Here is a 13,124-nt window from a genome sequence, read left to right on the forward strand (position 1 = left end):
GCATTAAGTTATTTTCAAATTTTATGGCACATCATGATATGAAAACACAGCCAGAGGTAATATTTTAAGCGAAAGGTTCGAGCTTTTAATTTGAAATTAGCCTACCATGTGCAATAACTGACCAAAAAAGACGTGAGCTGCTAGTATATTTCAGCTGTCACGGCCCTCTTTCAGAGTAGTATAGGCAAACTGTGGCTTCACCTGTACTGGTGCGACCCTGCGGGTGCTGCCACTCCAGCAATTTTTTAAACCTCCTTGGTTTTATCAGCTGTATAAACTTCGACATGCAACAGCACCAGCAACGCGCATAACTGTTGTCGACGCCGTCGGCATTTTGCCCGCGTTCGCACCGAACGCGCGCGGCGTTGGTGACTGTTGCCAGTGCCTCTGGGGGCGGCTCAGAGGTTTTCGATGAGATCATAACGGGACACTCGCCTCGCAACGTTTTATTGCGATAGCAATTATATGGACACTCAAAAGCAGATTTCTGCCGTCGGCGTCGCCGTCGCCGTCGGCGTCGCCGTCGCCGTCGCCGTCGCCGTGAGGTTCCGTATGACGTCAATGGAGATGAAATCGTGGCCGCGCGGTAAGTGGTTCTTGAGGGAAAGGGAAAGGTTGGCGCTATCTTCTGCAGCCCTTGAGGGAGCACGGCTCAGCGCCAAGGCCGCGCGCCGCCGAACGCTGTATGTGTGAGTGAAAGGGCGCGAGGGACGCGCTCTTTCTCGGGGAGTGAACGCACGGCGGAGAACAAACGCGCGTTCTGCGCCGTGCTTCCTTAAGGGCTGCAGAAGTAGGCGTCTCTTTCCTCCTTTACAATCACCATATATGTAGAGCAAACGCGCCTTCTTGCAAATGCGCGAGAGGCCGTGGGGGAGGGGGGGAAGGGGGAGGGAAGGGAGGCGACGTTTAGCTGCGGCACCAAGTGCCTATTTATATCAGAGGCTCCGGCAACAGTCACCAACGCCGCACGCATTTTGAGCGAACGCGGGCAAAACGCCGATGGCGTCGACAACAGTTCTGCGCGTTGCCGGTGCTGCTGCATGTCCAAGTTTATACAGCTGATAAAGCTAATATCACTACTCCGTATAGCTCTCTACAAATTTGCTATCGCAATTGATGCTTCACCTTTCAGGTGAAACTGCGACAACTTTTTTATATAATTGCGCACAACCGTCGCCTCCCCTCCCTCCCATCCCCCCACGGCCTTTCGCGCGACGGAAGAAGCCGCGTTTGCTCTCCGCCGTGCGTTCGCTCCCCATGAAAGCGCGCGTCCCTCGCGCTCTTTCACTCGCACATACAGCGTACGGCGCGCGGCGACGATTTCATCGCCGGTTGACTCTATACGGACCCACACGGCGACGGCGACGAACACGCAGACGGCAGAAATCCGCTTGGAGTGTCCATATAATTGCTACCGCAATAAATATGTGGTTGACTGATTAAAAAAAACAGCATATTTGCGTTGTCTATTCGGATGAGGTATAGGCAAAGTAACTTTTAATTTGTAATTCATTTATTATTGCTTTTCGATGTATATTCAGGGCTCCGGCAAACGTTGCGCTGAAATTGCATTGTATTACGATAGCAATTATATAGACACGCCAGGCGCATTTCTGCCATCACCGTGAGGTTCCGCATAAAATCCAAGGGCGATAACACCGTCGCCTCGCTGAACGTGCGAGTGAAAGCGTGTGAGGGGAGATAACGATCGCGGCTTAGTCTCGTCCGCGTGATATAATAAAGCGGGCTAGAAGCGCACCGTCTTCCGTCACGCGCGAGGCACCCACCGTTTCGAGGAATCGGGGGAGGGGAGGGGTGGTAGAGGCGCGACATTCTACTGCGGCTGCAGCTGCGTAGGTTGCGGCTGCGCGCGGTCGCGCGGCCGTATCTTGCGAGTGATCTGCGTTCGGGGCCGAGTCTAGGTGCGTCGGCGGCTCGTAGCTTTGTGCGTGCTATCTGTTCTCGGCGCTCAGTTTGCGTTGAAGCCATAGACAACACGAGGGTCATTTCGCTCGCTGCTGCTGCCGCATTTCCTTATGCCAGCGTTTTGACAGCGAGTGTCCACGGTCATCGCGTGTGATGTTTGCTCTGTGCGCTGACACCATGCTTGTTCATTTATTTTGCAAGCGAATGTATACAAGTTGATACGACCAATGAAAGTACTATCCTTACTTCGTATGGCTCTCTGCTAATTAGCTATCGCAATCGATGCTTCGCCTTTCGGGTGAAACTGCTACTTCTTATTCGTACCACGACATCAAACCCCGGCTTTCCCCTTCGAAAACGTTTGTGGAACTTCCCCCCACAGCTTCGCCTTTTTTTTTCGTACTGTACAGGCTCTGAAATAATTTTTGTTTGCTGTTCCTTTAAAGCTAAAAAGTGCTTACGAATGTATCGCAGCTCCTTCTGATACAATGTGCGGAGCTGATCCACAGGACCCTGGATGCTGTCATCTACTCGGCGTACGAAGCGGGTCATGCCATAGTCATCGGCGAAGAGGAGGTCCAGAGGAACGTCTGGAAGTTCGTGGAGTCGGCAGACATTGCCATGGAGATACGTGGCCGCGCCACGCTCAACCGACTGCTTGTCCTCCAGAAACTCGCGGAGATGCAGGTGTGTTCTTACTGCTTTGCAATCAGGGAACAGCGCAGGCACAACAAACTAATGGCTACAAAACTACCAAACTAATGGCATACAATAACATTCCAACCGTCTAAGAACATAGATAACCTAAGGAATAGTTAGTTGTAATATTTTCGTAGGCAAACTAGACATCGGTACTTTCTCAAATGTCGAACCTGTTCCTACGGTAAAATGTGTTAAAAATAAACTTTGCATAAGCAAACCCATTTAAAAACAACTTCGGGCCTGGACGATGAGGAGGGGGGGGGGGGCGGTATCTGCTCCGCTGGAAGTCAACGAACTATCGTGTCGGAAAGAGAATAAAAGTAGCACCAAAAAATGGTGCTCGTAGGGAAAAAACGGGGAGGGGGGGGGGGGGGGGTTACCGCAAAGATAATAAAGAACGACAAGAATGAGTGTACGCAAAGGGAAGTTGGAATAATATTGACAATCGAATAACGAAACTAAAAAGACTAAGCAACTCAATGAAAAATTACTAAGTGCTGTTGCCTATGCTTTGAAGTTTAGCATAGCAAATAGATTCTAAAGCTCCCTTTGAAACGTTCATGCCTATTGGTAGCAATAGTTGAACTTATAGATGAGGTCACTGTGTTTAAATACGTTAGCATTCTCGGCAACTTCCCAGCCATTTCCAAGAGCTATCTATCTATCTATCTATCTCTCTATCTATCTATGATCTAACCGCTTTCCCGCCAACCGCGGTCACTGTGTAGTTCATGCTCGAGTGATTGGAGCATCCGGCTGCTGTGCTGAGGGAACAGGGCTCGAAAGAATCCGTCAAACCAATTTGGGTCTCCGAGTATGAGGCAATTTGTACGTATGTGTCGCCCTTCAACGAACCTCTTTCCCGCACATATGGGTCACCGTAGGTACGGGACTGGTGTACCGCTCTGCAGTGAACCTCTCGCCATTTTGGGTCACTGTGTATGTGGCACTGGGTCGCAGCAAGCCAGGGACAACTTCTCAGCGTTCGCACGCACAGGCGCGCCACGCTTCTCTTTTCTGAGGCCACGCACAGACTTCTCGGCACCGCCACTACATGGCGCCGCGTGTTAAGAAAGCAGCGCGAGACAGGAGCCTGACTACCACACGACGCGTTTCTCGGTGTTCGTACGCACCGGCGCGCCATGCACTTCGGACGCCATGCGCAGGCTTCGAGACGACCGAGTGTTCTTACGGAAGTGCGAAAGAGCAGTCGCGCTGAAGTACACGAGTCTTACTTACCTCGTTTGCTTTTTTTTTAATTATCATAATGCTGTGGAACTTTCTTTGAGCAAGATATGCAGCATACAATATGACCTCCATACAGAAATATTTTTGTCTGTTCTTACACTACGTATACGTAAAAATCAGAGATATGAAAAAGGCATTTGGTTCAGTAGAGATACCACCAGTCATAGAGTCATTGCGTAATCAAGGCGTACAGGAGGCATAGATGAATATCTTCGGAAGAATCCACAAAGATTCTACAGCTACCTTGGTTCTCCACAAGAAAAGTAAAAAAGTTACCTATCAAGAAAGGGTTCAGGCAAGGAGACACACTCTCTCCAATGCAATTCACTGCATGCATGCTTAGAAGAAGTATTCGATGTATTAGACTGGGAAGGCTTAGCAGTGAGGATCAACGGCGAATATCTCACCAATCTTCGGTTTGCAGATGGCACTGTTCAGGAACACTGCGGACGAATTAACATAAATTATGAGGACCTTAACCGAGAAAGTGTAAAAGTAGGGTTGAAGATTGCTATGCAGAAGACACTGGTAATGTTCAATAGCCCGGCAAGAAAGCAAGAATTAGTGATCGCGAGCCAGCCTCCACAGTCTCTACAGGAGTACGTTTACCTAGGTCAATTACTCACAGGGTCATGAGAAGGAAATTTTCAGAAGAATAAACATATGTTGGAGTGCATACGGCGGGCATTATCAAATCCTTAATGGGAGCTTACTACTGCCCTACCACTGTTGCACCCTACCGGTGCGAACATGTGGGGCAGAAACTTGGAGGTTAACAAAGAAGGTGCGGAACAAGTTAAGAGCCATGCAAGGAGCGCACAACGACAAATATTACGAGTAGCGTTAAGGGACAGGAAGCGAGCGGTGTGTAACAGACAGCAAACGGGGATAGCCGATATTGTTTGTTTGTTTATTTCCATAATTTGAAAAATACAATTATACATGGTAAGTACAATCGGAGGTCCCAAAGTAAAAACTGTCGGGGGGACCTCCTAGCAGAACGTAGGCAGGGGGCGAGTACATTATACAGCAGACAATGGCGGATTAGCACTATGAAGATACATGATAACATATGTACATGAACATTATGGCAACGAATAAGAATAATTACATGTTGTTTAGAACAAAGAACTCGAAAGAATGAAAACAAGGATATCAAACCAACTATTTATCTAATAAATAAATTTTAAGACATCTACAAAATGAGTACATCTTACATGTTTTTTAATCAGGCGGTAACATATTCCAAAAGTGATATACATGAAAATCTTGCTGTCAGTCAGCCGTTGTTAGTTAGTACTTTAGGTAAAAGCAGATTATGGTTAGTGGAAAACCTGGTGTTATTGGTAATCACAAGACTACAATCACTAAAACACAATACATAATTCATGATTTATAAGACGATACATGATGATCAGCATTTTATAACTAACAAGTTTGCGTAGAGGTAAAATGTTCAGGTTACGAAAAATGGGGGCTGATGGAGCCAAATTGGGTTGAAGGTGATGAGTCTTAATGCTTGCTTTTGCAAACGTTCAAGTTGTCCAAGATGCGACCAGTACGTATTTCCCCAAGAAGATAGGCAGTATGACAGATGACTATGAATAAATGCATAATATAAGGAAAGAAGGATGTCTGTTTTGAAGAAAAACCGTGTTTTGATGATCACATGAATGCCAAACGAAATTTTTTGAATCAGGGACTGAGCATGCTCACGGAATTTTAAATGTTTATCCAAGATGACTCCAAGAAATATCGTAGACTCAGATGTATGAATGAGATGACCATTAAGTGTCACCGCAAGTGACGGAATCAGTGGCGATAACTGAGGGGAACGAAACACCATGAATTTTGTCTTCGATAGATTGATGCGCAATGCGTTCGTTACGCACCATGAGTGAACGGTATTTAAGTCAACATTTAGTAAATGTTGCAGCGTAAGTGCATTCTTATGTGTGGTAAAAATTGTGGTATCGTCAGCACAAAGGAGAGAGTTAGTGTGTTTCAATATGAGTGGTAAATCGTTAATGAATAGCAAGAACAAAAGGGGCCCCAAAATTGACCCCTGGGGAACACCTATGTTAGTGATTTTTGGTGTTGAGAGACAATCATTTACTTGAACAACCTGCGTCCGGTTAGTAAGATAGCTTTGAATCAGCGGCAAAGGTGGCCCAGATATGCCGTAACAGTCAAGTTTATGAGTGAGGATGTGGTGATTAATTGTATCAAATGCCTTCGTGAAATCGATAAACACAGCTCCAAAAAGTAGGCCCTGATCTATTGCTAGCTTAGCTCTGTCAGTGAAACCGATTAGTGCGACTTCAGAGGAGAGACCTTGTCGGAAACCGAATTGATCATCAGATAAAAAGTTAAATTTGGATAAGTATTTTGTTAAACGGTTGCCGATTAGTTTTTCAATTACTTTACTAAAGAATGGTAAAATGCAAATTGGGCGATAGTTGTTAATGCATTCTCGATCACCTGTCTTTCATATGGGGATTATTTTTCCTGCTTTCAGGCTTTGCGGAAATACAGCAGCCAAAAAAAAAGTTAACTAAAACGGCCAAGATTGGCGAGAGTTGTTTCGATACAAGTTTAATATGGGAAGGGGAAACTTGATCAAGCCCTGGGCCGGTAGTCTTTAGTGACGAGATAATCTTCTTTCTGGGGTTTTACGTGCCAAAACCAGTTCTCATTATGAGGCACGGGTGACGAGATAATACTGTTAACTTCTTCTGGTACAGTGGGGTACAGAAAAAAAAAGAACGAGGACTGCGTGGAATGCTGGGCAGTGCGATTTCTGACTGAGTGTTATCTGTATCTACATGGGCGCTGAAATGAGAGCTGAAAGCGTTAGCTATGTCATTAGGATCCGTGTATCTATTTTTATTAAAGATTACGTTGGTTGGGTGTGATTGAGGTTCATTGGTGTTAAGAAATTCTTTAATTATTTGCCATTTTTGTTTCGTATTGTTACTGTTCTTAATTTTATCTTGATAGTACTCGCGTTTAGCGTGTTTCAGGACAGTTCCCAGTATTTTGTTGACATTAGAGTTACAGAATGGTCGCCAAGGGAAGGGAAGCGCAGTCTAATACGGCAGATAGCTAGATGGGGAGATGAAATTAGGAGATTCGTAGGCTTAAGTTCGAACCAGCCAGCGCAAAACAGTGGTTTTTTGAGATCGCAAGGAGAGGCCTTCGTCCTGCAGTGGACTTAAATCTACTGATGATGATGATGATGATGATACCTAAAATATCTATGCTTGCGATTGGTCTTGTTCTTGCAGTCGATCAAATACTTCCGTATTGTGCGATTTTGTCAAGGAAGCACGCTCCTACTTATTGCATGTCGTGCTTGTAGTACATGTACATTGCTTATGTGTATTACAGTCCACCCCTGTTTGGGCGTGCTGGGCCGCAGTATTAGGAAATAAATAAATAAGTTAATAAATAAGTACATAACTCAAAATCCCGTGGACGTAGGGGCCACATTCAAGCAACACAATAGCACAGCGAGGACGTCCTGACGATGAACGTTTGAGAATTAAGCGAGATCACCAGAACGTCAATATAGTCTTCAAAGTTTCGCTATATTGATAAGAACATTATGATAGGCTAGCTATGAATGGTGTGCCGGATGGAATTAAAATTAGGAAATAAAGTTAAAAAGTGCTCAACTTTGCGAAGATAATACTTTTCGTGTGCAATGAGTTATGTGCAGCCTTGCAAATTGCATATAACGTACATCACAGCTGTCTACACAACTTCTTTCTGATTCTCATTTTTGTTTGCTCACTATTTCCATAATGAATACAACTGACATTAGAACTATCTCTCATATCACAGCTAAATTTCGTATGTCTCAAACACCAGAAATAAGTAGTGTGGCTAGAGTATATAGCTTATCTACAGTGGGATCTCAGTGGGCAAATCCAGTTGCAAATCAGAGCTGTAGATATGTGATGTGACGTGGCTGCTTCTGTAGAGCCTCGAAGACATATTCTGGACTTGAAATTTATATTCTGCAACTTTATTTTTTCGACTAAGTTACTGCATTCTAAAAGCAGGCGTTTTTTAAACACTGCCGCATTTATATTGCCAACGTCACCCACTTAGGGACAAGTTAAGTGCAAGGCTGTCTGAATACCCACAGAAATGCACGAAATTCAAAGAAATGTGAGGGGTCACTGAAAGTCTGGGGCCAACATCTCAAATAAAGTCTTCGTCAGACTGTTTACGCTGACTGTGAGCACCATACGTCAATTACGGCTGTAGGTTTCCTTTGTTAATTCGTTTATCAGGATGTAGGAATTGGATGAAACGATTCTCGTCAATGGCACATGAAAAACACCGCCTTCCACGGAATCGGAATTGATATTCTTCTTTACTGGCTTTCTACAGTCTCGCTTCCCAGGAATAATGGTTTCGTTCCGGAGCCGCCAGGCAAGCACAACGATACTTAACGACCTGAGCAAGCAAATCAGCGAGATGCAGCGTGACGGCGTTCTCGACTCTGAAGACTACGCGAGTCTGCGCTTGGTAAGACGACTAACGGAGTTGGGTATGGTTTAAGCCGATTCCCGTGTATTTGGCTCGCGAACATTTTTCTCAAACTCGTATGTCTAATGAGAAGAGCAGTGATAGATGGTTAATGAACTGCGTATTTCTCAACTAGTAATCAACTAGCAAAGAACCCTCTTGTATACATATCCTTGGTTTCCATAGTTTCAAACCAGCTTCCATGCATGGTTCCCTTTCAGTCGCGGTCTCTCTCTGTGGAGGCGCAACTTACTTCTGAATGTTTCGACTGGTGGCGAAAAGAAAAAATTCGCAGTTTCGCCCTCAAGGCGCAGCATTGATTGCGATATCAAATTAGTAGACAGCTATACTACGTAGGCATAGTAGCTTTATCGGCCATATAAACTTGGAACGCTTAATAACTGACTTAACAAGCATAGTGTCAGCACGCAGAAGTAAACATGAACACATCACACTTGACGCCCGCGAACACTCGCTGTCAGAACGCTGGCGTGAGCAAGCGCGGTTGCTGCGAGCGAAGTGATCGACTGCCGTGCTGTCTACCGCTTCAACGGAAACTGAGCGGTGAGAAAACATCGCGCACAAAGGCATAATCCATATGCAGATCGCTTTAAAGATTCGTTGCGTGCGACCGCCCAAAATACGCAGTTGCTGGCGGAGTCGAAGCCGCACCCCCTCCCTCCCGCGCGGCCTCCCCGCTTTCGCGCGCCAGATTCAGCCGCGATCGCCAGTTGCCCTTTCGCCCGGTAGCAAAATACCAAGTGCGTGCCCGAGCACAACACCGCCCCCACCTCCCTCTCTTCCGTTCCCCCCCGGCCTTTGGCGCCACGCAAGACGGCGCGTTTGCTCTCCGCCTTCCTCCCTCGCGCGCGCCAGATTGAGCCGCGAGGCTCCCCTCGCGTGCTTTCATTCGCACATAGCATTCGCAGTGCGGCGATGGTTTTATCGCCGTTGGACATTATGCGGAACCTTATGGCGACGCCGACGGCGACGACAGAAATGCGCCTGAGTGTGTCCATATAATTGCTATCGCAATAATAAAATGAACACGCTGAATAAAGCGGTAAACCTTTCCTAAGCAAAAATTATTTCATAAATCACTTGGCTACGGGGAGTATAACAAAACCATAGTAGCTTAAGCGGGACGCTACTAAGGCTCCGACAAGAAACTCGACGGGTTGTTCGTTCGTACTGCTGTTACTTAGTGTTCTTCCTGATATCGGAAAACTTTCTACCTACTAGCAAGCAGTGCCTCTATTTGTAACAAATATTTCTGTTCTGACCCACTGTGGCTTCAGAAGAATACTCATATTGTGGTTTTGCCGCTCAATACCTGTGCATTCAGCAACACTGGGGACGAATTAGAGCAATCGATTGAGGACCTTAACCGAGAAAGTGTAAGAGTGGGGTTGAAGATTATTATGCAGAAAACACAGATAATGTTCAATAGTCTGGCAAGGGTACAAGAATTGCGGATGGCCAGTCAACCTCTAGAGTATGTAAAAGAATACGTTTGTCTCACAGGGACCCTGATCATGAGAAAGAAGTGTACAGAAGAATAAAATTGGGTTCGAGTGCATACAGCAAGCATTGCCAAATCCTGACTTGGAGCTTACCACTGTCGTTGAAAAGAAATGTGTACAATCATTGCATTACTGGTGCTAACGTATGGGGCAGAAACTTGGAGGTTAACAAAGAAGCTCGAGAACAAGTTAAGGACCGCACAAAGAGCGATGGAGCGAGAAATGTTAGGCCTAACGTTAAGAGACAGGAGGAGAGCGGTGTGTATCAGAGAACAAACGAGGATAACCACTATTCTAGTTGACATTAAGCGGGAAAAATGGAGCTGGGAAGGTCATGTAATGCGCAGGATAGATAACCGGTGGACCATTAGAGTTACAGAATGGATTCCAAGAGAAGGGAAGCGCAGTCGAGGACGGAAAAAAACTAGGTGAGGTGATGAAGTTAGGAAATTCGCAGGCGCAAGTTGGAATCAGCTAGCGCAAGACGGGGGTAACTGGAGATCACAGGGAGAGGCCTTCGTCCTGCAGTGGACACAAATATAGGCTGATGATGATGATGATGATGATGATGACCTGTGCATTCTGTAATTTCTTTAGTTTCGGTATTTGTCGTGATCTATCGCAAGGTCTATATTTACATGCCCATGTACTCTTGCAATAGTATCGCTCGGCGTAAGACACCTACGTGGGACTCAACTTTACCGAATGCTGACGCTGACTCAATAGTGAAAGAATCTTGTACAATCAGACTTCGAGCGCTTTGCAAACAGTGGTGGACATTTAAGAACATACGTCCGCACGAATAATTATACTCGACTGAACGAGTAGTCACACATAGATACACGACGTACTTGATCCCTAAATCTCATTTCGAACGACTGACAACCGTGCTCGGCACGGTTGTGCTTTGAGTGTCACTTGTTTTTCTTGGCACAATTTCGTCCAATAAAGCCATATTCCTAACTCACAGCTTCGGTACTCTGCGCTTTTTCACCGTCGCTACAACATGTCAATATTTATCTAACTGATCTGAAATAATTTCTGCAATATTTCCGCCATGCTCACAGAAGAATGCACAATGTTTGAGCAGTGAAAAGGTGAATAAAACTGAGTACAAATTCCAATGAGGATGTAGAGTGAACGTGCTTATAATTTCGAGGCATACATACAAAGGATATTATTCATTGTAACAACACATCTAGCATGACATCAGACGTTGATAGACGATGACGCGATGATTGTAGCGTATTTTAAACCTCTTTTCTTCTCACTCGCAGTCTGTCCATGATCGGCACATGTACATCCTGTCCGAGGCATGCAGCTTGCCCACTAGCTACAAACCGATTGCGATGCTCAGGGTCATTCCGTGGATCAACTCTGACAGCATCCGCCAATTTTTAGCTGTGAGTAAACGCAGCTAAGTCATGGCGTTGTCTTAAGTTGACTCTTCATGAAAAGCTCAATATGATGCTTCGCTTGGTGTTTATGGTCAACGTTTCTGTTTATAACATTCGTCTTTTAGATCAAAATCAAACCGATGTCCTACGCCCCAGCCGAAGTCATCGTGGAGAGGGAGGAAGAGAATGACATTATAATGACCTATTCTGGCATATTGAAGGTATGCACGAGTTATATATTCTGCGAGGGACACTTTAGAGAAATATATTCTCAAACAAAAACGCCACTTTTACCATGAGTAGAATCTTGGTAAAGGCCGAGAACGAAAATTACAAACACGGTGGCTATGCCGCTTGAACTTCAAGCGCCAGTCCATCGTGACGCCATAAGTTTTGCCGGTGTCTGCTCGGGCCTATGTAATTATTCATCGAGGAAGATCAAATTCATTGTATTCTAAAAGATCCGAAAGCTGAATATGACCCGTCTAAGACTATTGTGTAGTTGTAACCGCTGAAATGTGAAGAAAAGCACATACAAATAAAATGATTCAGGCTCTAAAATCAAAATTGGAACTTTTAATTTCATTTTCTTTTCTAATATTGAAGAAATTGCAGCAAATATAACAATATGTTTTAAACGTTTCGCTGGTATAAACTAAGCCAGTGTTTTTCCTTAGTGTCACTTTTGTGCGTTGAAATGTTAAATGCTGTGTAAAGAGGGAAATAGCGTCCGATCACGTTTTATTACTAATGAAGCAAAACTGCCTGCCGAGTAATTTTGAAATCTGACAAATTCATGTGAATTCGTTGCACTGAACTCAGTCATGTTAAGCTGGTACGTCGACAACCATTTGATGGTATGGTTGCCGACACACGGTGCAATTTTATAGCAGTGCTAAGTGCACAGGATGGAGGCGCAAGTTGGAATCAGCTAGCGCAAGACAGCAATAATTGGAGATCACAGGGCCTTCGTCCTGCAGTGGACAAATATAGGCTGATGATGATGAAGTGCACAGGATATGAATGAGAGGCATCCTTTGCAAAAACGGTTTTCTAGGAGATCACTGGGTGCATAGCACTCTGAAGGTTATGCTCCTGGAGCGAACAGCTCATTTCTGCTACACCTTGGGTTAATAGCACTTGCTTCAGCACGAAACGTGATACGTTTCCTTCCATGCTGCATGAGAAAACTTTCCTTCAAGCATAAATTACTCTAGGAGTTCACTTGGACTACACTTCGCTTCTCGCATACACATGTATTGCTTTGTTTGCAATGCGCAGCAATACAAAGCGATACAAATCAACCGCTTGTGTGGTTCAAGCGAACAATGCAAGTGAGCTGATCATTGTCAGTTGTTACGTCAGTTATGATACCATTCGCGTGGCATGAGTATTGCCACGATGACCTTTTGTTTAATTGATCACCTGTGCAGATCGAAGGCGAGTATGACGAGCGTGGAGACGGGGCGCTGCCCAACTCGGCGTCGACGCTTTTCTTCTTCAACGAAGGCTACTTCGTCGACTACGTCCCGGCGCCCGCATGCATCGGAGACCTCGGCCTCGTCACTGAGGAGCCCTCCATGACGCGAGTGATCGCCGAGACGCAAGTCAACGTAGGCACTTGCTTCTGTTTCACTAGTTGCCATTTGAAATTTTTTTGACTGTGTACTTACTATTGCCTTGCTTTAAAGACTGCTTCACATGGCGAGCAATATATTGGGTAAGGCAGCGCGATGCTCGGCAAGAGGTCGTCAGTTCAATCTCAGCAACTTCCGATGAAACAAAGGTC

The 13,124-nt window shown here is 45.4% G+C and overlaps 1 protein-coding gene across 1 annotated transcript in view; it reads left to right on the forward strand.

The window, feature by feature from the left end:
• The window catches only part of LOC119456640 (uncharacterized), a 47,697-nt gene extending 37,749 nt beyond the window's left edge, over positions 1 to 9,948 (forward strand). Inside the window, exons 16-18 of the mRNA XM_049669000.1 lie at positions 2,401 to 2,613; positions 8,278 to 8,415; positions 9,940 to 9,948. Coding sequence (XP_049524957.1) covers positions 2,401 to 2,613; positions 8,278 to 8,415; positions 9,940 to 9,948 — 360 coding nt within the window. The remainder of the gene's footprint in view (positions 1 to 2,400; positions 2,614 to 8,277; positions 8,416 to 9,939) is intronic.
• Positions 9,949 to 13,124: the final 3,176 nt, after the last annotated feature.

This window comes from Dermacentor silvarum, chromosome 6, assembly GCF_013339745.2.
Source record: "Dermacentor silvarum isolate Dsil-2018 chromosome 6, BIME_Dsil_1.4, whole genome shotgun sequence".
Taxonomy (NCBI): Eukaryota; Metazoa; Arthropoda; class Arachnida; order Ixodida; family Ixodidae; genus Dermacentor; species Dermacentor silvarum.